This window comes from Andrographis paniculata, unplaced genomic scaffold (genome assembly GCF_009805555.1).
Source record: "Andrographis paniculata isolate CXL003 unplaced genomic scaffold, ASM980555v1 Contig60END, whole genome shotgun sequence".
Lineage (NCBI taxonomy): Eukaryota > Viridiplantae > Streptophyta > Magnoliopsida > Lamiales > Acanthaceae > Andrographis > Andrographis paniculata.
In genome coordinates, this window is record NW_026137596.1 from 2,112,423 (window position 1) to 2,133,912 (window position 21,490).

General features: G+C 36.5%; 4 protein-coding genes across 6 annotated transcripts; all 4 read right to left on the bottom strand.

Moving 5' to 3' along the window:
• Nucleotides 1-351: 351 nt before the first annotated feature.
• On the bottom strand, nt 352-6,450 carry LOC127259775 (alpha-glucan phosphorylase, H isozyme). Its single transcript, XM_051287362.1, has 16 exons — nt 6,138-6,450; nt 5,361-5,603; nt 4,941-5,120; nt 4,230-4,406; nt 4,070-4,155; nt 3,785-3,974; nt 3,570-3,662; nt 3,304-3,488; nt 3,070-3,187; nt 2,862-2,990; nt 2,248-2,466; nt 1,963-2,166; nt 1,436-1,594; nt 1,023-1,286; nt 743-933; nt 352-657 (listed from the first exon to the last, which is right to left on the bottom strand). The coding sequence occupies exons 2-16, from the start codon at nt 5,580-5,582 to the stop codon at nt 531-533; spliced, it is 2,544 nt and encodes an 847-aa protein (XP_051143319.1). The 5' UTR covers nt 5,583-5,603; nt 6,138-6,450; the 3' UTR covers nt 352-530.
• Nucleotides 6,451-9,178: 2,728 nt separating this feature from the next.
• On the bottom strand, nt 9,179-12,750 carry LOC127260156 (probable anion transporter 4, chloroplastic). 3 transcript variants are annotated; one of them, XM_051287845.1, is made up of 9 exons: nt 12,227-12,750; nt 11,228-11,454; nt 10,788-11,151; nt 10,569-10,613; nt 10,341-10,487; nt 9,946-10,083; nt 9,816-9,849; nt 9,490-9,693; nt 9,179-9,298 (listed from the first exon to the last, which is right to left on the bottom strand). In XM_051287845.1, the coding sequence occupies exons 1-8, from the start codon at nt 12,656-12,658 to the stop codon at nt 9,515-9,517; spliced, it is 1,566 nt and encodes a 521-aa protein (XP_051143802.1). In that variant the 5' UTR covers nt 12,659-12,750; the 3' UTR covers nt 9,179-9,298; nt 9,490-9,514. The 3 variants fall into 3 exon arrangements, with proteins under 3 accessions (XP_051143802.1, XP_051143803.1, XP_051143804.1); XM_051287846.1 differs by having other exon boundaries at nt 11,228-11,417; nt 12,227-12,396; XM_051287847.1 differs by having other exon boundaries at nt 11,228-11,467; nt 12,227-12,341.
• A 1,312-nt stretch (nt 12,751-14,062) lies between these two features.
• Nucleotides 14,063-16,022, bottom strand: LOC127259353 (protein OCTOPUS-like). The gene has a single exon (XM_051286636.1). It carries the CDS (start codon nt 15,890-15,892, stop codon nt 14,276-14,278), a length of 1,617 nt encoding a protein of 538 aa, XP_051142593.1. The 5' UTR covers nt 15,893-16,022; the 3' UTR covers nt 14,063-14,275.
• Nucleotides 16,023-16,100: 78 nt separating this feature from the next.
• On the bottom strand, nt 16,101-19,389 carry LOC127259352 (protein NRT1/ PTR FAMILY 8.1-like). Its single transcript, XM_051286635.1, has 5 exons — nt 19,105-19,389; nt 18,870-19,008; nt 17,828-18,045; nt 17,182-17,735; nt 16,101-17,108 (listed from the first exon to the last, which is right to left on the bottom strand). The coding sequence occupies exons 2-5, from the start codon at nt 18,973-18,975 to the stop codon at nt 16,274-16,276; spliced, it is 1,713 nt and encodes a 570-aa protein (XP_051142592.1). The 5' UTR covers nt 18,976-19,008; nt 19,105-19,389; the 3' UTR covers nt 16,101-16,273.
• Nucleotides 19,390-21,490: the final 2,101 nt, after the last annotated feature.

A 21,490-nucleotide genomic window follows, 5' to 3' on the forward strand; every position in this document is an offset into this window, starting at 1 on the left:
AATATTATTACACATACTAATATAGCGCACATGATTTTAGCATATACTTTATCATATGCCTAATGTAATAAGGATGTTGCTATTTGGATATTTTTCAACTAGAAGTATGATGGTAATAATAGTGTAGTTAAGAAAGAGATGGTATGGTTAAAATGTTTGTGCTAGAATTAAAAGTATTATATAAAATACTGTATATTTGATTATATTACAAGTTGGGGCGCTGTGATAAATAGAGTGAGCTATTTCAAAGAACTCATTTTAAATTAAAAGAGCAACCGACTCAGACAGGCTACAGCCAGCCTTTGACTGTTAGCTTCTAGTCAAAAGATTAATTGATGGGGAAAAGAAAGATACGAGGCATCATAACTTGATTTTACGTGATTATGAATGACAGATGATGATTCAATATATGAAGTATGAAGACAAAAGGCTCGTTCTTTGCCAATATTATTAATTATTATTATTATTATTATTATTCCACGACTGTGTGTCTGCCTGTCCGCCCGTGTCCGCTTCTGGTGTTTGTCTTGTTATGGGAGAGGGGATGGGTGTATATTCCAGATTTCGTTTGCATACTGGGCGATGGTCCGATCACTGCTGAACTTGCCGCTGCCTGCGCTGCTCAGTATCGACATTTTTATCCAACTCTTTCGGTCCCTGCCAAAACAACACCATTCAAGTGAAATATAATTATACTGATTGAATGAATGGCATGGCATGGCACGTGACATGAATGACTTACTTGTAAGCTTTATCCACCCTGTCTTGGGCATCCATGTAGCTCGCAAAATCATAACCGACCAGAAAGTAGTCGCCCCGCCCATACCCAGAATTTCCTTCCAATGAATCCAACAGTGGATTATAGTCGTACGTCCCGAATGCTCCCGATCTTATCATCTTCTTTGCCTCCCCAAATCGAGGGTCCGCCTTGAACTGTTTGTTGTACAATATACATACGTAGCTCTATGATATGATATGATATGGTTGGTTATGTATAGCAGTAATTGTGTTCTTGTTGTTACCTTCCCATCCTCTCTATCTTTACGCAGCCGAGGCACTTCATCAGCTGTGGCGCCAAAAAGAAAGAAATTCGCATCCCCGATTTCCTCTCTTATTTCAACATTAGCACCATCTAAAGTCCCAATTATGAGACATCCATTCAGGGCAAATTTCATATTGCTTGTTCCACTTGCCTCCATTCCGGCTGTACTGATATGCTGCGACAACTCGCTTCCTGGAATAAGTATTTCAGCCACCGATACATTGTAGTTGGGGATGAAAATGACCTGAAAACAATGGCCCCCTTTAGCGCAAGATTGAATTGCAGCAGTTTGATTTTGGAAAATCACGAAAGAAACAAGTTTTGGTAGATTAGCTGTTTCAGAACATTGTAAAGGAATTAGAGATATGGACAGGTTATGTAATTCATTAGTACCTTTAGGAAACTGTTGACTTCTGGATCGGTGTTCACAACAGCTCCGACATCGTTGACAAGCTTAACTATCCTTTTAGCATTTGTATACGTCGCAAATGCTTTCCCTCCTATCATTATGGTGCGAGGTGTGGTTTTCTTACGCTCTTCAGGGCTCATCTCCTGCACCCATTGTTTCGTTGTCGTCGCTAAACAATTAGTGAACTAACATATTTGTAAAGAGAAGGAAGTTGCCGATAATTATCTACGTAGACATGAAAGTACGTAAACTTAGAAATTGTGTCGAAGATATCTTTGAAAAATGCACTTCTCCTCAAGTATTTCTCATACATAACTAACTCGACATATGTGGTACTAATTGTCAGAAAACTACCACAAACACCGTATATATAATCATGAGATAAATGGTCATCATTCTTTTGAAATTTAGGGAAGCACCACGAGGGACTCAAATGATGCACCGATTAAGTGATAAAACTGAAATATGCATCAAATAAAGAGTACTTTGGGATGAGAGTAAGTTACTTCACCTTCAATTTCTTGTACCTATAGACGGCACCCAAAATGTTCAACAGCTGCCGCTTATACTCATGGATGCGCTTGACTTGAATGTCAAAGAGCGAGTTTGGGTCAATACTCTCACCGGTAACCTGCAGAATGTATTTTGCCAAACGCTTTTTGCTTGCCAACTTAGCTGATTCCCACTCATTCTGGAAATCTGAATTCTCCGAAAACTTGGGGAATAGTAAAAGTGCAATGAGAAAGATGGCAGCAATGAAGATTCATTAATATTTCTTGAATATCACATTACGTACAGGTCGCAGATTTGTTAGCAGGTCGAGGTTTGTCACCCATTGATCTGTTTTCAGCCATTTGGTGATGATGTGGCTGAGCTCTGGATTGCAAAACCTCAGCCACCGACGGGGGGTAATACCATTGGTTTTGTTCTGAAATTTGGTGGGCCATACTGAGACATAATCGGCAAATAGCTCAGCCTTCAATATGTCACTGTGCAGTTGTGCAACACCATTTACCTGGCCAAAAGGTTCAGAGTTCACATGCTTAATTATCAAATTATCCAAACAGGAATAGATATCATCAGTCAGTGCAACTATATATATATGCAACACGTATACACATTCGGGTAACATGGAACATAAAACTTAAGAGCAAATTAAGCCAACCTTAACTTTGCTCAAGTTTGCTCGATCATATTTCACTCGAGTTTAAATTCTTTCCCCGACAAGTAAGAAAAATCTATCCTTCTTACCCTAATTCAAGTGGGCTATATATGAAATCGAATCAAGCCTAAGAAAAATTAATAATATGACATATCTAGAGCATTGAAATGTCTAATCAACTTTGCTCCTGCAAACTTAGCATCAGAAGCCATTTTTTGTATTTGAATGTCGACAATAAAAGCTCTTACCGTGTGTGAAGAGACCACACACAAATTGGCCATACGCACAACTGCTTTCTGTGGGTTGTTGTCTAAGATACGAAGACCAGAAAGTTTGTCCACGAGGTCAGGTCTTGTTGACTCTATCATTGCAACAAACTGCAGAGGCAAGATAAGATCACTATTCCTGATGAATTAGCACGCCAGCAAAGGACTCATAATTAACAAATCAAAATACCCTTTTGTCAATTTCTGTAATGATCTCCATATGGCGTGGAAGGAGCTTCCACATGACAGACTGTGACCATTTCTCCAAGGCCTCGGGAAGAACCGTGTGGTTTGTATAGGCAATTGTCCTGGTAAGGTGCATATTGTCATGTTCAAGAAAAGAACAATAACAAGGAAGAAATAAAGGTTTTAATATTATAGTTTAGCATATGAATAATCAACAACAAAATAGTTGAGGTAGCACCTGGTAGTGATATCCCAAGCTTCATCCCATCCAAGATTCTCGTCATCCATCAATAAACGCATCAGCTCCGGTATAGCTAGGGTGGGATGTGTGTCATTCAGTTGCACTGCAACCTTAGATGGGAATTCAGACCATTTAATCCCTTCTTTTCCTTCTTTTCTCTCTTTAAATCTAGAGATGATATCCTGAAATTTTGATTGGAATATTTTAGAGTAGAGCAGACTGGGTTCAAGACAATGGAAACGAAGAACAAGACACTGATGAACCTGAAGAGATGCACTGCATAGGAAGAACTGCTGCTTCAGTCTCAAAAGCTTTCCATCTTCGGTGGCATCCCCCGGATATAGAACAGCACAAATCTACAAATACAAACATTTCACATAAGCATCCATGAAGGCTCAAAAACCCAAACCCCTCCATAGCACATCAATAAATTCACATATTTGTGTTATGAGGAGTAAGGACAAAGGCAACAATTCACCTGCTGGGCTCTTGAATGAAGTGCAGCAGCGGACTCATACTGCCCATCATTAAACTGAAATAAGTTGAAGTCCTCAGCTCCAGCCTTGGCTTCCCAGAGACGAAGACTGTTGGTGTTCTTTGTTTTATATCCAGGAATCGGTACATCATATGCAACAGCTTGTATGACTTCTCCACCAATCCATTTCCGACTGAAACAGTTTCAAAACAGAAGCAATACATGGATAAATATCTTGAAGACAGTAATACTTGGAATTATTCATAGAAGGATTTCAGTGGCACTTACGAGCCAGAGGGATAGACCTCAACCTGACCGAAAAATCTTATAGGGAAAACCACGTCGTGCCTAACAACTTCCCAAGGACTGAACTTCTGTATTCGTTAACCTTGGAATGAATATTTATGTAGAAAAATGAAGGGCTAATTATAGTACGAAGAATGTTTACCTCCAACCAATCTTCTGCAACTTCTTCTTGGCCAACTTTGCTGATCCTCTGCTTGAATAAACCGTATCTATACCTTAAACCATATCCCCAAGCGGGTAAGTTCAAGGTAGCCATTGAATCAAGAAAACATGAAGCAAGCCTCCCAAGACCACCATTTCCGAGAGCAGCATCTTTCTCCTGCACATTTAATAAAAAATATAGTCAAAATCTAAATAAACATAACATCAAAGAAGCACAAAGGATGAAAGCAGTAACAATCAATCCACAGAGTGTCTGTATCGATAGAAAGCCAAATTGAGTAGCAAATAAGGTAAAACTAAGAGAATGAGTATCGGAGTGGTAACTCTTTCTTCTGCTTAGTACTCTCAAATAGCAGGATTGTCAGGGGTAAATGGGAAATTGAGCCATGTAATGGAGATTCCATATAAAATATCTCTCTCTATATATATATATGTAACATAAATCAACAAATATCCCCCTTGTGTTTTGCAGGAAAAAAAAAAAAAAAAAAAAGCCTAAAGACAAACAATGAAAGGTATATTGCACTAATTTTGAAAAAAAATCAAGGGGCGGACATTTTTCTCAGAGGGGTTTTTCGAACATCTGTATAACCCAAGGAGCTAATTTCTAATTTATCCTATTGTCACATATATCTTTATTATTATTATTATTATTATTATTATTACACAAAGACATAATGATTTATATTACCTGCTCCACAATGTTCTCAAGTTCGTGGCCAAGCTGCTTTAAAGCATCAGCATATGCATCTTGAACATCTAGGTTTCCAATTGCATTTGTCAAAGCTCTTCCTTGAAGATATTCCATGGATAGATAGTATGTTTGCTTAGGATTTACTTTGTGGTAGTGCATGTATGTCTCATTCCATTGCTGAAATCATAACAGAATCATTATCAGGCATAACAAGAATCCATTGCCACAAATATACAAAACAAGTTTCCAGCTTACATATATAGAGTAGTGCTATAATATAGCACATTTTTAATTCAAAGTGCGCATAACATTCTATAGAACACAAAAGCTGTCCGGTTCACCGTATAAAGGATGAGTGATGCAATCATGATCCATAATCTAAAGTTTAAGGCAGAGCACTTGGTCTAGGTATAGTACCTTGATTAGTTTATCACGAACACTTTCTGCAGTGGCATAGTATGCTTGCTCTGGCTCAAACTTGAAAGGGGAAAAATGAGGGCTATATTGAGCATGGTAGTTGATATTGGACGCAATTTCAGTTGGATCTTTGGCAAGCGGATGGGCATCAGCCGGAACTTTTCCCGGACTCTTGGCCGCAATAGCAGCTTTAGCACCATTTGTCTTCACTGCGGTTGCCATCTTCAATAACAAATACACCACCTGAGCATGAAAAATAAATGACCAATAAGCAAATGATTTGAACAACTAATAGCATTTCTGCTAAACTAGAAATGAGAGTAGCATTACAGTCACTGTGTTTTGCATGTGATTTTATTTAGCAAAGATACTCTTAAAAAACACTTGATTCATCGTACATAAATATTCAGCTATCATACCCGATTCAAATTCATATACGAAACCACTCCTGCTTATATTCAAAGAAAAAAAAAAAAAACATCTACAAGACTGCAACCGATAGTCAATCTTATATTCAAACGCATCATATTCGAACCTTATTCTATAACAATTTCTTGAGCATCAATCCAATCTCACTTAAAGAAGTGAAAATCTGACAAATTCTGTTGGAGCAATAATAACACAATAATTTCACAATTACCCCGAAGCCACACACTCAAAAGAACGACACTAAGCCGAAACCAAAAAAAAAAAAAAATGCAAGGCAAGGGAAAACGCAGATATGAAACAGAACACAAGTAGTCGTGAAATTCAAGCTAGGAAACAGGATTACATTACCAGAATAGGTGCGTGCTCCGTATATGGAAGAGACGCACAATCCCCAAATGCGAGTGGAAATTGAGATATTTAAGAGGAGGAGGAATGTGCGAAGGGTGTAGACGAAAAGGCGTGGAGATATTTGTTTGTTGATATGGACAAAATGAGAAAAAATGGAAAGGAATGGGTTATGTATTGTAATGAATGGTAGGGCTGTAGTGGCTCTGTGGAGGAGGATACGATACGAGTGGTCTGCTCCGCTTGTTACCTCGAGATGATTGTGATGATGATGATGGTGATTATGATGACGGCGGCGACGGTGATGGGTGGCGGTGATGAGAAAAATATCAGTGCTCTTACTGCTTGCTTACAGTTACTGCTCTGTAAGACACAGTCCTACCGAGAAGTATGGGTAGGACTGAGCTTCTTAGTAGTAATAATAATAATAATAATATTATTATTATTATTTTTTTTTTTAAAAAAAAAAAATAATAATTTTAGTCTCGATATAATCAAAATTGATATTCAATATAAAAATTCATCAATTTTAGTCCTAATATAAACCATTTCAATCAATTTTGATCTCATTATAAACAATTTCAATTAATTTTGATCTTACAGCTAAAAAAAATTAACTAAAATTGCTGACGTGGACATAAAAGAGGTCATGTAACAACGTGACAGTGTACTTTCTAAGTCAACTGCCACGTGACCTCCTTTATGTCAAAGTCGGCAATTTTCGTTAGTTTTTCGGTATGATCAAAATTAATTGAAATTGTTTATAATGAGATCAAAATTGATTGAAATTGTTTATATTGAGACTAAAATTGATGAATTTTTTATATTGGGACAAAAATTGATAAATTTTCATTATATTATAATCAAAATTGATTTTTTCTATATTTTAAAATATGGTATTAGTTTGTTTATAAGATTTTACCCAAATCTTATTGATCATCAAATATTTTTCTCCTAAAAATATCAAATCAAACTCTATTTTTCATTTTATATATTATTGTAAAAATTATTTTTATATTCAAAATATTACATCAGCTCCTTATTTATATCACATCATACAATTATTACAATTTAAAATTTTTACTATTCAAATCTCTACTCAAAATTCAAATCCCAAACAAACACACTCTAAGTGATTTTTACTTTAATTTCAGACAAAAAAGTAAAAATAATATTTTATGAAAAATACTGCCGTTTTTATCTGATCACCGAATATATTACTCCATTATATTCGTTGACTGAGAAAAAGATTTAGGAAATATTTATAAATTAGATGCGTAGATAGTCGATGTATTTTGTTAATTAATGTAATATTGTTTGAGTTTAGTTCAAAATACTATTTTTAGTTTGTACCATTTGAAAATCTTTTTTTCATATTCTTTTAAAAATATATATATATATTAATACCAAAATACTTTTAAATTATAAATTACAAATATACAATTTATAGTAAAAAAGAATTAAATATAAAAACTCTTACACATGAATAATAAAATGAGTACCAAAGAATTATTTTTATAAATAAAAAATATGATTTTTTTTGGAAAAAAAAAAATAAAAACATGTTAAGAATTTGATGGCCAGAATAACTTTTTAAGTATGGTATATTTAAATAAATATAATTTTTTAAATATGATTCAATTGCATTAATAAATTATATTGTGAGGTGAATTATATACATAATACTACATATATAAAAGTGGATCGGGGTGGAGGTTTCATTCATGTGATGCGAGTGAGTACTGAGTAGTGACGCAAACCCAACCACGATGCACATTGGGATTGATGTAGATGCATGCTTCCTTTCCTTTGATTGCTTATTTATCTCTAAGAAAAGAATAGAGTGCCACTGATTGCACTGCACTGCACGTGAACATGTAGTTATCTGTTCAGTAATATAAGGCAATTCCCATTCCCCCCCCTCCTCCTTGGTCTCCCCTATTCTACTATCTTCTATTCTAGTAGAGCATTAAATAAGTTCAAATCTTTATCTCTATCCAATGGATGAAATTAGGACTATCAAAAGTAAACCCGACCCGAAAAATCGAACCTGACCTGAAATTTTTCAGGTTCGGGTTTGGGTATTTCAGGTTTGAAACAAATCGGGTCGATCCGAATCCGAAACGAAAAAAATTCGTGTCGTATTCGAGTCGTATTTCGGGTTAACCTGATAACCTGAAATATAAAAATCAAGTTAGGTTTTAAGTTTCGGATTGACCTGAAATTTTTATTATTATTATTTTAATTTATAATATTTATATTATTTTAAATATAAAATAATATAAAAATAAAAATGATATTTTTTAGATCAATTTAATTTTCTTTAAATTTTCGGGTCTGTTTCGTGTCGGGTTCATATCGGGTTTGTTCGGATTTCAGGTGACCTGAAACTAATTCAGGTCAACCTGAACCCGACCTGAAAGAATTCATGTCGTGTTCGGGTCTAGGGTTTCAGATCAGATTTCGGGTTCGGGTTGACAGTTTTTTTTTATTCCGATGGCTCAACCCGACACGAACACGACCCAAAAATACGAATTAACACCCCTAAATAAAATTAAAGGTAGACAAAAAAACCGAACTGAATCAAATTGAATTTTCGGTTAATCAAACAAATTCAATTCGAATACAAATATTGCGTATTCAATATTTGTTCGGTTCGATTCGATTTTGATTTTTCATATTTTTTTCGGGTTTATATATTTATATTATTATATTTTAAAATTTATATTAATAATTATATTCGATTCGGATATTTGAAATATCTACAAATATTTTTTATTTAATTAGAATTTTAATTATTTTTTTTATATATTTTTTATTAATTTCGGTTTGATTCGAGCTATCCGCAAATACTGCAAATATTTTTGATTAACCTAAAATTTCAATTAAACCGAAAATTCGGTTAAATTTTTCGGTTCGTAGACAGTTAGCGGTTTCGGGTATTTGTTCGATTCGATTCGGTTATCAAATACTTGCATATTTGCAAATAACAGAACCGTGCCTGCCCGTAAATGAAATACATATACATATATAAAACTCACATTCGATTCCAAAAGAGATCTTATCTACTCCACCCTCCAATCCACAGTGATTCATGATATATGTGTTTACACATAGGAGTATTATTTTCTGTGTGGCTTCAAAATACCTTTCATGGAGCCAGCCTGCAGGTTCAAATGGAGATCTGATCAAATACACATAAAATTAATTGGCCATAAATCTAGTTTACATTGTTCTCATTCCCATATGATGATTTTATCAAGCTGCAACTTTTCCATACATGATTATTGCACACAAATATGACCAACAGCAGCCAATAATTCTCTACAAAGCTTATAAAAACCGAGAGGAGTACCTGAAGTTAGGCTTCGACTACACTACTATGCATCGAAATCGACTCTCTCCCCAGTAGAGAAGAAGTTATAGAATAAGGCAGCAGAGAAATATAGGAATGCTGTCAGCAACAAAAATCCCCGGAAGGAGCCAACTAACTCAACAAAAAAACCGGCTCCAATGGTTCCGACTATGGCAGCAAGTGTGCCAGCAGTATTAGACATACCTGCACAGAAGTATAGATAAAGAAAATAACCGATTAAAAACAAGAAGAATGCTGACATATTGCAATTACAGTCTTTTAATTTTTAATATGGAGCAATGTTGTAGATGAAACTGGGAATTTACCATGTAGTACACCAGAATATTGCGGTGCGATCTCCTGGAACCATAAGAATGTTGAAAATATGTTAGTAGTTAGGCTTTAGAGTACCGATTATTTTGCTAAAAGAGAAAAAAAAAAATAGAATTTATCAACCTGAAGATTCACCAGGAAGCCACAATGACTAAATGCTTTCAGCCCAACGGCTATGGTAAGCCAAGCAGATGCGATAAAGGGACTTTTTGCCGTTGTTAAACCAATAATAGCCAAGCTAGGACCCATAAACCCAATTGTCTATAGAAACATATACAGAATGAGATATTAGTGTTAAAAGCAGTATATAAATTAAAAAAATAAAAAATAAAGAAAGTGACGGGCACAGATAAATTAATCAAGAGCATCCCATGCTTAACCTTTAATATTCTTAAGACAAACTAATCAAGACTGATAAGATGCTTCAACCAAACCAACCGCTTTCCCTCAATAACGGACATAGAGAGTGTAGGTATTTAATAAAAAAGTTACAAGTGAGAAATGGAGAACAGTAAGACCTGCATAATTTTGCGAGTCACTGTGACACTCATACCACGTTGGATCATCACATCTGACAATACACCAGCAAAGTAGCCCGCAAGAGCCATCATACTCCATGGAACAGCACTAAACCATGCTGCGTGTCTAAGGTCGACACAAAATATCTGAAACAAGAAACTTCCACTGAACTTCATTTCTTAATAAGAAACAAACTTTTACAAATCCAAATCAGTTTATGACCTCACCGTCTTGAAGTAAACTGGCATCCACGAAAGTATGACAAAAAAACCCTTCATGAAAGGAAGAAAAGAAAAGAAAAAGGTTAGGCAGTAATTATCTGAATGCAGGAGAAGGCCATTAGATCAAGCCAACTTTAACTAAAGATTCCCAGAAGAAACTGAAGTTACTGGCTATGGGCAATAATTTGTGTTTTAGTTATACATAATTAACTCTATAGGATGTACCCAGCTGTGCATAGCATTTGCAACAATTAGAGACCAAGTGGGTAGCTTTGAGAGTAGTCGCCTGAAAGGAGGAACAACATTTCCTGTCTTTTGCTTTTTTGGCAGTGAGGGCCTAGAAGAACCACTCTGTATGTATCTCAGTTCATAAGATGATATCTGAGTACTTCTATCTGGAGTGCTCGAGGTTGCAGCTAACCAAACCACAACCCAAAGATAACCAGACAGCCCAAAAATTACGAATGGTCCATATATGCCACCCTGTGACATGAGAATTGGAGAAAGTGTAAGCCCAATAGCACTTCCAAGCTGAAATCCAGCCATTGCAAGTCCCACAGCTCTTGACCTTTCTGTTTGAGGAAACCATCTGAGAGGAAAATTACATACTTTAAATCTCATTGAAAAAGGATAGAACCATAACTGAAGATTAATTTGCTAAATACCTTGCAATCATATTATTCATGCACGGAAGAGCCACACCTTCTGCAATGCCCAAAAGCATCCGCATTGCAAGTAAAAGCAAAAGTGAGGATTCTGCTGCCCATGGAGTAAGGAAGGTAGCTGTAGACCACAAAGCCACCCCCCAAGCCATGACTACCTTACCACCATAATAGTCCACCAGGGCCCCTCCAGCTATAGGTGATATCAGGTATCCCCATAGAAAAGATGACTGCCATTAGTGGCTATTAAACCAATCAGACACGGCGGAAAAGATGGAAGACAGCATGTACATATACAGGTTTACACTGAGTTTTGGTATCTGACAGAAAAACTAAAAAGAACTATTGCAAAATCATTCACATCAGTTGCAGTCAGATATGCAGTTTCCTATAAGACAATAAGATAGATCTCAGCTTCCAAAGCTTTATGCAAGAAGAGAACAAGGGGAAACAACTGAGCTACCACAGCTAAGATCAGGCTAGATTATTAAGGAACTTTGATTATCAATAACTATTGTGGCAAAGATACGAGTTGTCTTCTCTTATTCAGCATGGAATGACAATCAGTGGATTCGAAAAAATCTGTCAGATCAAGAAGTAGGAAAACGTTCAAAAATACAAAATCAGTATACAGCTACCATAACCAACTAGTCTGAGGCACTGAAAACACTTTAACATGAAGAAGACGCTAGAAACAACAGTAGGTTGCATACAAGAACATAAGACCAAGATATATCATATTAAACGTACAAAGCTATATTTCAGATTTCAGTTGAAACAGCAACAATTAACCTTGTCATATAAGCACTCTGTGATTTTCACTTCATAACTCAAAGACAGTTTCGTAATGACATGTATCGAACACAGGTAGCATACGACAACAATTTCAACAAGAAAAATAACCGTCGCACGAGAGCTACGATAATCTTCACTCAGCGGCAAATTCAGCTCCGGATAGGTCAAATTAGAACGGGACTAGGCAAGGCAGGGTTCGTGTATTACCTGAACAACGCCGGCGAAGGATTGACGCCATCCACGAGCGATCGAAATCGGAACAATCGCCACAGACATGACAACGCGGTCAGCATTACAGAGAGCCAAAGCCAAAGCGAGCATGAACACAACTTTCACTCTCTCCGAAGTAATGAACTCCACAAAACCTGGCTCTCGAAACACATCGGAGCCGCCTCCTTCGGCTAAGGACCGACTAAGACTCGTAGAAGCCTTCGGTTTCGCAAGCTTCCACTCACAAATTTTAAACGGAAACTGTACCGCTCCATCGGCAGAAGCATTCAACGATGCAGCTCCACGGCGTCGAATTAACGAAATTGTCGAAGAGAAGAGGTGTGAACGGAGATTCCTAGGGCTTTGGCGCCATGGAATTGAGCTCGAGCAAAGGCGACTGTTAGCAGCGGGGAGAGTGTGCGAAGTCATTGTCGAAACACCGACGAAGACGAAAATGATTTGGCATCCAACACTGGCTAAATGGATGAAGTAAGTAATTAATTAGGGGGTGTTTGTTTGTGGGTTTTGGTGGACTTTAGCTATTCACAAAACTATTTTCTCTAATGACAATCAATTTAAATATTTATTTTTTATTTTTTATATTATATTAAATTAAAAATTAATTTTACATTCAAAATATTACATTAATTTGTATTTATGTTATATTATACCACTAATACAGTCAAGTTTCAATCTAAAATTCAAATCCCCGAACATACACACCACTTAACCTCGTTAATCTAATGACTATTTGGGGATGTTTCTTTTCATGAATTTGAAAAAAAATAAAATTTAAATTTAGTATAAAAATAATATTTGATAAAATATTTTGTGAGAGATTTAAACAGTAAAATTTAAAAAAAATTACAGTAAAGAAACATACAATAAATATTAATAGTAATTGATATGATGTCTTAAAAATATTCTTTAGAGAAAATAAATAAATACTCCAATCTCACCCTCATTTTTTCTTCTTCTGATTTATGTAATACGAATATTAAAGTAATTAATAAATCATTAAAAAAATATATTAGCAAAAATAATTATTATATTATGTATTTCATCAAAATATTTTATATGCATATAAAAAGTAAAAATAACAAAATTATGTTGTTGAGATTTTTAGAAATTTTTGAATTTTTAAAAATTAAAAAAAATTAATTTGATATTTTATGAAAAAAATAAAAATAATTATAATTTAATATTAAAATAACTAAATAATTTAATTAAAATAAAAAAATTAAATTAGTAATTTTAAAATGCTATTAAGTGAGACGAATAAAATAATAAAAAAATAAACAAATTAAATAGACAGATAGAATAGGATATCTTTTAGAAAATAAATATTATTCCCTTTCGTCCCAAATATCCTGCAATATTTTTTTTTGGTACGTCCCAAATACCCTGAACAATACGAAATAATTAATTATATTTAATCTCTATCCACGCTTTATCCCTTCGCATCGTCCAAATAAAAAAATAAAATATATATTTCTCTCAATACTATCTACCTAAAAACTCATGCCAAAAATAAATATTGTATCTTGTTTGAGACGGAGGTAACAAATAGGTAAAAATTTGTAACATAAAGAAAGCCTAAACTCATTTGTAGGGTTTTGTATGCGTTGCTTTGGATAGTATTTGGAATTAACAGAAAATAACAAATGAAAACAGTGTACGCTTTCAACCATCAAGAAAGCCGCTTACCAAATTGCTCCACAAATCAGTTACACGGCACGTGCACCACCACCACCACCACACTTGTTCCAAAATATTTTCAGGAATCCAACTCAACTTTATATATTGTTACCTTCCCTTTTATTTATTTCAATATCTATAACAACAGATGGATATCACAGTAAATCCGAAAACGATTTCTCTAATTCCCAATAAAAACATTTCATTTATATTATGTGTTACAACAACAACATCAATAATAATAAGAACTACATCCCCAACACTTAACCCTCATCATACAAGAAACAACCCACATTCTTCATCACCTCTCTTTTCCTTAATTTTTCGATTCAGTTCGGTTCTGACGGTTCAATTCAACTGCAGGACGTGACCCGAAACAATCGGGCTCGGCATCGACCGCATCGACCCCGGAACCGGAACCTTCAACTTCCCATTTCCAGCCTTGCTGCTGTTCTTCAGGCTCCGCAATGGTGTCATATAAAACGGAGGCGTATTCGAATTCGTATTCACATTCCCCATCCCGTCCAAGCTCTGCCTTCCTCTAAACTCGGCATACCCATCGACATTATCGACGCTCCTCCTACCGCGATACGACCTTGCTCCATCTTCGCTCGAATTCCTCAACCCGAACCCGCTGCTACAAGTCCGCGTCAATTTCGCTTTGACCAAATCCCTGTCGTCGTTGACGTTTTTCGTCGCTTTCTCTTTGAATCCAAAAAGGTTGCGGACGCTGCTCCGCCACTTCGTCGTCTTCTTCGCCGGAAAATTCAATTCGCTGCCGGAAATGGCGTCGGATGGTAACCTCTTCTCGACTTCATCATCTTTCCGCGAACTCAATCGCCAATCTTTCAACTCCTTTTCGGTAATCACTAGCTTGACATTTGCGGGAGACACGCCGTGATCGGTTTTCTTGCCGAAACTCCGGACCGAGCTCGACCTGTCGAAACTACTCTGCCTCCTCGAAGAAGATGAATCCGAATTCGAATGAGCTCCGGAGCTGCTCTCGTCCTCGACTATCGAATGCATTATCGGACCATCTACAGACAACCTCCGATTATCGACCTTGTTGTTCATATTCCCTATAAGACCATCTTCCACTACCGAAAACATCGGCGCAAGCCGCGGGATTGTCCTAGCTATCATGTATCCATCCCATGAAGCTCTTGGCGGCTCGTCGAACGAAATCCGGCCTCCGTCGATCGAAAACCTAGGCTCTGTGTCGCAGGATCTTCTTCCTGCATTTCCAGGATCTTTGGATGGCTGCAGATTTGCAGTCTCTGGAATGACTACGTTTTCTTCAATGGCTGCATTGTTAGGGTTCTTTGATGCCTTGGTGGTGGTGGTGGTGTTCTTCTGCCTCCATTTTTTCAGTTTCTTAGTGAAGACTGAGGCTGCGCCCAAGAAATTCCCTGCCATTCCTTTCAAATCCTTGGATTTCTTGGCTTTGCTCTGAAATTCGAGATCGATGTACTCTTTCATCGTCTTGAATTCTTCGTCTGCGGCGCAATCGGTATTCGATTCCCCCAATTTGTCGTCGTCGAGGTCTTTAGAAACCCTAATTTCATCCCCAATTTTCTCGCGAGATTGGATCACGGTGTACGTCACTCGCGAAATGCCTACATTCTTCGATTCGACTCTCGCCTCGGTTTCCGATCCGCCTATCAGATCGGCGACGTCGAAGAGATTCGACAGCGACGGCCGAGCCGAAACGACGTCGCACGACTTGCGCCGCTGCTCGTCCATTGGAGCCTCGCATCTCGGAGCGGAGACAACCGACCTCGATCGACGGAGCTCCGGGGATGCCGCGGCGGCGGAAATCGACGAATCCAGACCGGAAAGTCGCTCGCGGAGACAGGAGGCGCAGATTCCGGTGATAGGCTCGTCCGGATGGCGGTAGCAGGGGGACAGCCGGCGGGCTGCTGGTCGGATCCCGGATCGGATCCGGGCACGGGTTCGGAGCGGCATCGGAAGGAAGGCAAAAGGGAGATAAGTGCAGAAGTGCGCGAGTCGACAGCAGCCACAGAGCGACTGAGAAGAAGAAGACAGCGTGCAGAAGGGTATCCTAGGAAAAACCAAAAATTATGCTTTAGACAAGACATGAACCCTCGATAAACCCCTCTTTTCTAGAAATAATTTAATTACCACATTAATCCTAATTAATTAACCCAAGATCTCAACTAATTTAATTTCATACTTTCAGATCATCAACTGCCAAGAACTTGATTCATGCTGCTGTGTTACTTACACTTACAGTTTCTTACAACAAACTTCGACACAAAAGCTACGACCATTGAAGTTACATACACGTGGTATAAAGTTCGTTCGACACCAGGAAGGATCCCGACATCAACGAAGGGTCCCGACGGGTTTCTTGTAAGTATACCACTTAGCCACCACAAGAAACGCGCCTAAATTGACGACGCTCAGCGCGGCCAGCAGCCAGTAGAAGTAATCGACGTGCCCGTAATTGAGATTGTCGGGTATCCATCCGGGTTTCCCATCCCGAGTGCTGATGTCCGTAACGATCGTCACGAGCAGCGTGCTCAAGTAGCTCCCGAGGGCAACCGTGGTCAGCTGGAGAGCCGAGCACAGACTTCTCATCGCATCGGGTGCTTGTTCGTAGAAGAACTCGAGCTGCCCGATGAACATGAACACTTCGGCGCAGCCAATGATGAAATACTGCGGTACCTGCCAGAAAATCGACATCGGGATTTCTTTGTACTCGTAGTAGTTGTGCTTCTTGACGTATTTCAGTCGAACGAGTTCGAGAATCCCGGCCGAGAGCATCGAGAAGATTGAGATGAAGAGGCCGGTCCCCATTCGTTGAAGTTGCGTAAGTCCGTTTTTGTGGCCGGTGAACTTTCTGGCGACCGGGACAATGATCCGATCGTAGATGGGAACCCAGAAGATGACGCTGAGGGTGTCGAAAATGCCGAGGGATGCAGCCGGGATGTTGAAATTTGAGTTCCCGACTCGAGGATCCATTGTTAGACCTTGCAAGACGAACAACGTTCCCATTTGACCATATACAGTTGTGAAGATGATACCTGTCGCCCAGACGGGAAGTAATCGAATGACGGCTTTTAGTTCCTCGACTTGTGTTACAGTGCAGAGTCGCCATGGATCGACCGCACCTTTTATGTGGTCAGATTGCGTCTCCACCGCAGCCTTGTCGAAGAACCTGCATTCAGCGCATCAAAAAGCATCCGAAACAATTATGGGACTAAAGATTTGATTTTGCCGCGACAATTTACCTCAAATCTTCCGTATGTCTGAGCTTGCGGCTTCCTTTGATAGCAGACTCAGCATCGGAAGTTTCATACAACTTCGACTCGTCAGAAGGGACTTCAATCCTATATTTCCTGAACGATGCGACGATCACTTGAGCAACCCGGACAAGCGGGCTTCCGCCGGGTCTCTGATTACGGTACAACCGAGTGCCGGAAAAGAAAAAGACGACGGCTATTGCCATTGCCACAGCAGGAATTCCGAAACCCCACTTCCAGCTAACATTCATTTGTACCCAAACGAGGACAGACGCAGCGACAAGAGCACCGATGTTGATAGAGAAATAAAACCAGTTAAAGAAAGAGCTCTTGTGCTTCTTTTCGACCTCATCCGTATCGTCAAACTGGTCTGCGCCAAAGGATGAGACGCACGGCTTAATGCCACCCGTCCCGAGCGCAATCAGGTAGAGCGCTACGAAGCAAACTGCTGTTTGTGTGCTCGTCGCGTGGCAAGAGTCTTTTTCGTAGCAAGTTGGTTTGAGGCCTGGGATAGATGCCGATAATGTCAACAATGTCATTCCCTGAATCAAATTTACCAATATATTAAACAATTTTCCAAAAACAGAAGCTGAACAAGAAGATAATATCCGAGACGTAAACCAAGAAAACTTACAATTACGTATATGATTGAAAAAACGGCTATTGTCCAATATCTTCCAAGATATGCATCGGCTATGAAGGCTCCGATGAGCGGTGTGATGTAGCATGTACCCCCCCAATTCGTGACATTGTTAGAAGCCGTGGTGCTGTGTTGATTCAGCTGCTGTTTGAAATAGACCACAAGATTCGAGCTCATCCCGTAGTATGCTAGTCTTTCACAACATTCATTTCCTGTCACCAAAAACACTTTAATTTCCGTCTAGATTCACAATACCACAACTGTGATAACTCAAATCGACTAACATCTTTTTTTACCACATAGAGGAAGCACTATTTCAAGGAGCTAAAAAGAGAAGCAAAACTTTCATTAAGTGGCACAAAAGGATTCGACTCAATCACACAGTGTCGACATGATACACTACAACCAAAATAACCTTCCCAAATAAGTCACTTACACAATAAACACAAAAATGTAAGACTGCTGGAAGCGATGAATCGGGAATGATGTACATACATATGTAATGATAAAGACTTGAAATTCACAAAAGTAAATCCCAATTGTTTATACCATTCTTTAGCTAATTTATGAAATAACTTAAAAGTCACACTTTCCTCAAAATCCAATTGTTCGAATCTATTTTTTTCCGCAAAATAATTCTCAACAAACCTAATCCACCATGAACTTCTACAAATTTAGCATCTTCTCCTGCTGTTCAAAATCAAATTCTAATTGATTTCACAGGCAAATAAGCATATTTTCTATACCTTAGCTAAAACTAACCATCAATCTTATATTCAAATACATTAAATGATCACTTTACAATACTTGCAAATTAAAAACACATCCGACAGAATAAGTGAAGAAATTTTCATCCAAACATAGAGAAACATAATATAATCAGTGAAGTAGGTTTAAGCTTTAGCCATTGAACTTGAACTGATTCTGCTAAAATAAGCCACAAATTCCAAATCCACATTCGAAAAGGTACTGAAAGTCTAAGAATAATCAAGCAAATCAGATAGCAAATAGCAGAAAACATAAAAGTTATCATCACCTAAAATGAAGGGGCAGGCTCTCCATGTCCCAGTTAAGTCTTTCCTCGCAGGATTCTTGCGGTAATCCACAGTCCCATCTTTAGTATACATATCATCTTCAGCCATGGCTCTACCCACTTTCAGTCAACCGCCCTGAATCTGCAACCAATACATGAAAAATCAAGCAAATTAGGGTTTTATAAACAACGCTGAACTGATCTGAGGCTGATGGAGATGTTAAGGACAAAAACGCACAAAATGAAAGCACGAAGACGGTCCGAATGCAGAATCCACATCGATTAACCTTTATTTAACAGCTAAACGCTACAAAATGACAAAAGAGAAGCTGGCTAGTCAAACGTGAGTGATTGATTAAGTTCCTTGGAAGAAATCGATCGCGATAAGATTTCCTTATCAAGGAAAATCAAGCAATAGTTTGGAAGTGGAGTCCAATAATTGTTTATCGAATAAAAAATTTGACTAGTCATAGCTGTGGAGACGGAGAGAAGACCAAAAAACCAGCTCGAAATAGGGTTGAGAGAGACGTCCACGAAGCGGTGTGAAAGGAGAAATCAAGGGCGCGACGGAAGCCCCACTCCACTCCACACTCCACAGCATGTGGAGCTCTCTCGCGAATGGTGGGCCAGCCATTATTTCTTGCTCTCTCGGTCGTTAATGGCGTCGGAGTGATGCAAAATTGCAGACGAAGTTATAATCAGTAGTGAGGTGTGTTTACTTTTCGCATTTTATTTTCGATTTTACTATTATTTACTTTTTAAAAATATATATATATATATATATCAAATCAAATTATTTTACATAAATAAATTTAATTTTTAAAATTTTACATATTTATATCATATTAAATATTTATTTTAATTCAAAAATTTTATTATTTAAAATTAAAATGCAAAATCAAAATATTAACACATCTCCAGTGTTTTTAATTTAAATTTGAGTCATAACAATTATTTTTGTAATTTGATTTTTTATTTGACTTTATATCCATTTACTATGTAGTAATGATATTAAAAATATCTTAATATTTATACAAATATCATATCTAATAAGTATTTTTGTCGTTTTATCTTTATAATAGGATATAATTTTGTCATTATGTTTTACTTTCAAACTATTCTTGCATTCGTTTGTCAAAATTTTTTAAAATTTTTATTATTTATTAAAAAAAATTATCCGAAAATATCAAATTAAATATATATTTTTTATTTGTATATTATATTAATATCTATTTATATTACATTGTACAATTATTTTTATTTAAAATTTTTATTATTCAAATATTAATTCAAAATACAATTATTCTATCGCTATCATTGAAACTCCCGACAGTTTCGAAAAATGCCGAAAAAGTTTTCGAAATTGATCCGTCACACAAATGAAATGAAGTTTTATTCTCCGCCCCTGTTGAAATATTTTTATATTAAATTTGGGCCGGACTCATATGCATTTATTGGTCTTCAGTCCTACAAGTTATAAAATGTTCAGGTTCAATCCGAGTAGTCCAATGTAAAAATTGGATCAAATTAAAATTAAAATTAAATTAAATTCGCATTGGATTTAACTGTTCGACTCTATATTCTCTCGAAAAGAAAAAATAAATAAAATAAATTTTTAAGTACATAATATTACGTCAAATATTATTTTAATTAAAAATTCTAACTCTTAAATTCAACTGAAGAAATATTCTACCTAATTTTTTTTTTGCAATGATATAAAACTCGCTATCGCTATCTGAAAATGTGTATCGGATAAACCCTCAAGCGTATCTAATACCTTAGTTTGATCATATAGGACAGTACTTCATCCGAACCGTTTTCTTTCTTTTTTTTCATATAATTTTTTAAAAAATATAATTATATGAGACGAGGGGGATTACATGTGTAATATATATTTATAATTTATATAAAAATTTACGAGAGTGATAGGTTACAGATTAAATAGGTCATTTGGGAGTAATATTTTATTAGTCAATGAAAATGTACAATGAATTTTTGATATTTTTGCTACATTTATAATAGTATATTTTATAATTTAAATAAAAATTAAAAATATTTTAGTATTATTATATAATTATTTTTCTAATAAAAATAAATATTTTTAAATAGGATAAACAAAAATTATAAAAATAATATTTTAAATGGAGAACGAATAAAGAATATATTTTATTAAAATTCAAACAAACAATTTTATATATTTTTAAAATAATACTGTTCGGGTCTAATTAGCAAAGTATTAGGTTCTTCCAAAATTTATCCAATGCGCACTTTCAGTAGCGATTGCTGTTTTCACGTTATAAAAAATAATACTCTCTTCTTTCACTTACAATGTTTACATATTTCTATTTTGGAACGTTCAATTACAAAATTAACGTTTCATTAAATACCCAACTTTTTTCAACAAATACCCTTACTTTACATCACATCATTACTTTTACATAAAAAAAAAAAAAGTAAGGACAAAAATATCATTACACTACTTTTAACTACTCACTATAATTAAAATACTATTATTTTTTAAACACCGCGCGAAAAGTAAATATAAACTTTGTAAATTAGACGAATGGAAGGCAGATTAATAGTACTATTCCGTTTAAAAACCAAAAAAAATGTTAATATATCGA

What these genes read in the sequence shown, in the direction of transcription:
- LOC127259775 (XM_051287362.1), bottom strand. Translation starts at nt 5,582, where the DNA reads ATGGCAACCGCAGTGAAGACAAATGGTGCTAAAGCTGCTATTGCGGCC. An exon ending in GAGGTCTATCCCTCTGGCTC is followed by an intron (nt 3,975 to 4,069) that starts GTAAGTGCCACT and finishes AAACTGTTTCAG; the next exon opens with TCGGAAATGGATTGGTGGAG. An exon ending in TTACAGAAATTGACAAAAGG is followed by an intron (nt 2,991 to 3,069) that starts GTATTTTGATTT and finishes TTGCCTCTGCAG; the next exon opens with TTTGTTGCAATGATAGAGTC.
- LOC127260156 (XM_051287845.1), bottom strand. Translation starts at nt 12,658, where the DNA reads ATGACTTCGCACACTCTCCCCGCTGCTAACAGTCGCCTTTGCTCGAGC. An exon ending in TGCCAGTTTACTTCAAGACG is followed by an intron (nt 10,488 to 10,568) that starts GTGAGGTCATAA and finishes TTCTTGTTTCAG; the next exon opens with ATATTTTGTGTCGACCTTAG. An exon ending in ATATTCTGGTGTACTACATG is followed by an intron (nt 9,694 to 9,815) that starts GTAAATTCCCAG and finishes ACTTCTGTGCAG; the next exon opens with GTATGTCTAATACTGCTGGC.
- LOC127259353 (XM_051286636.1), bottom strand. Translation starts at nt 15,892, where the DNA reads ATGCCGCTCCGAACCCGTGCCCGGATCCGATCCGGGATCCGACCAGCA.
- LOC127259352 (XM_051286635.1), bottom strand. Translation starts at nt 18,975, where the DNA reads ATGGCTGAAGATGATATGTATACTAAAGATGGGACTGTGGATTACCGC. An exon ending in AGCCTGCCCCTTCATTTTAG is followed by an intron (nt 18,046 to 18,869) that starts GTGATGATAACT and finishes TTTTGGTGACAG; the next exon opens with GAAATGAATGTTGTGAAAGA. An exon ending in AGACATACGGAAGATTTGAG is followed by an intron (nt 17,109 to 17,181) that starts GTAAATTGTCGC and finishes CGCTGAATGCAG; the next exon opens with GTTCTTCGACAAGGCTGCGG.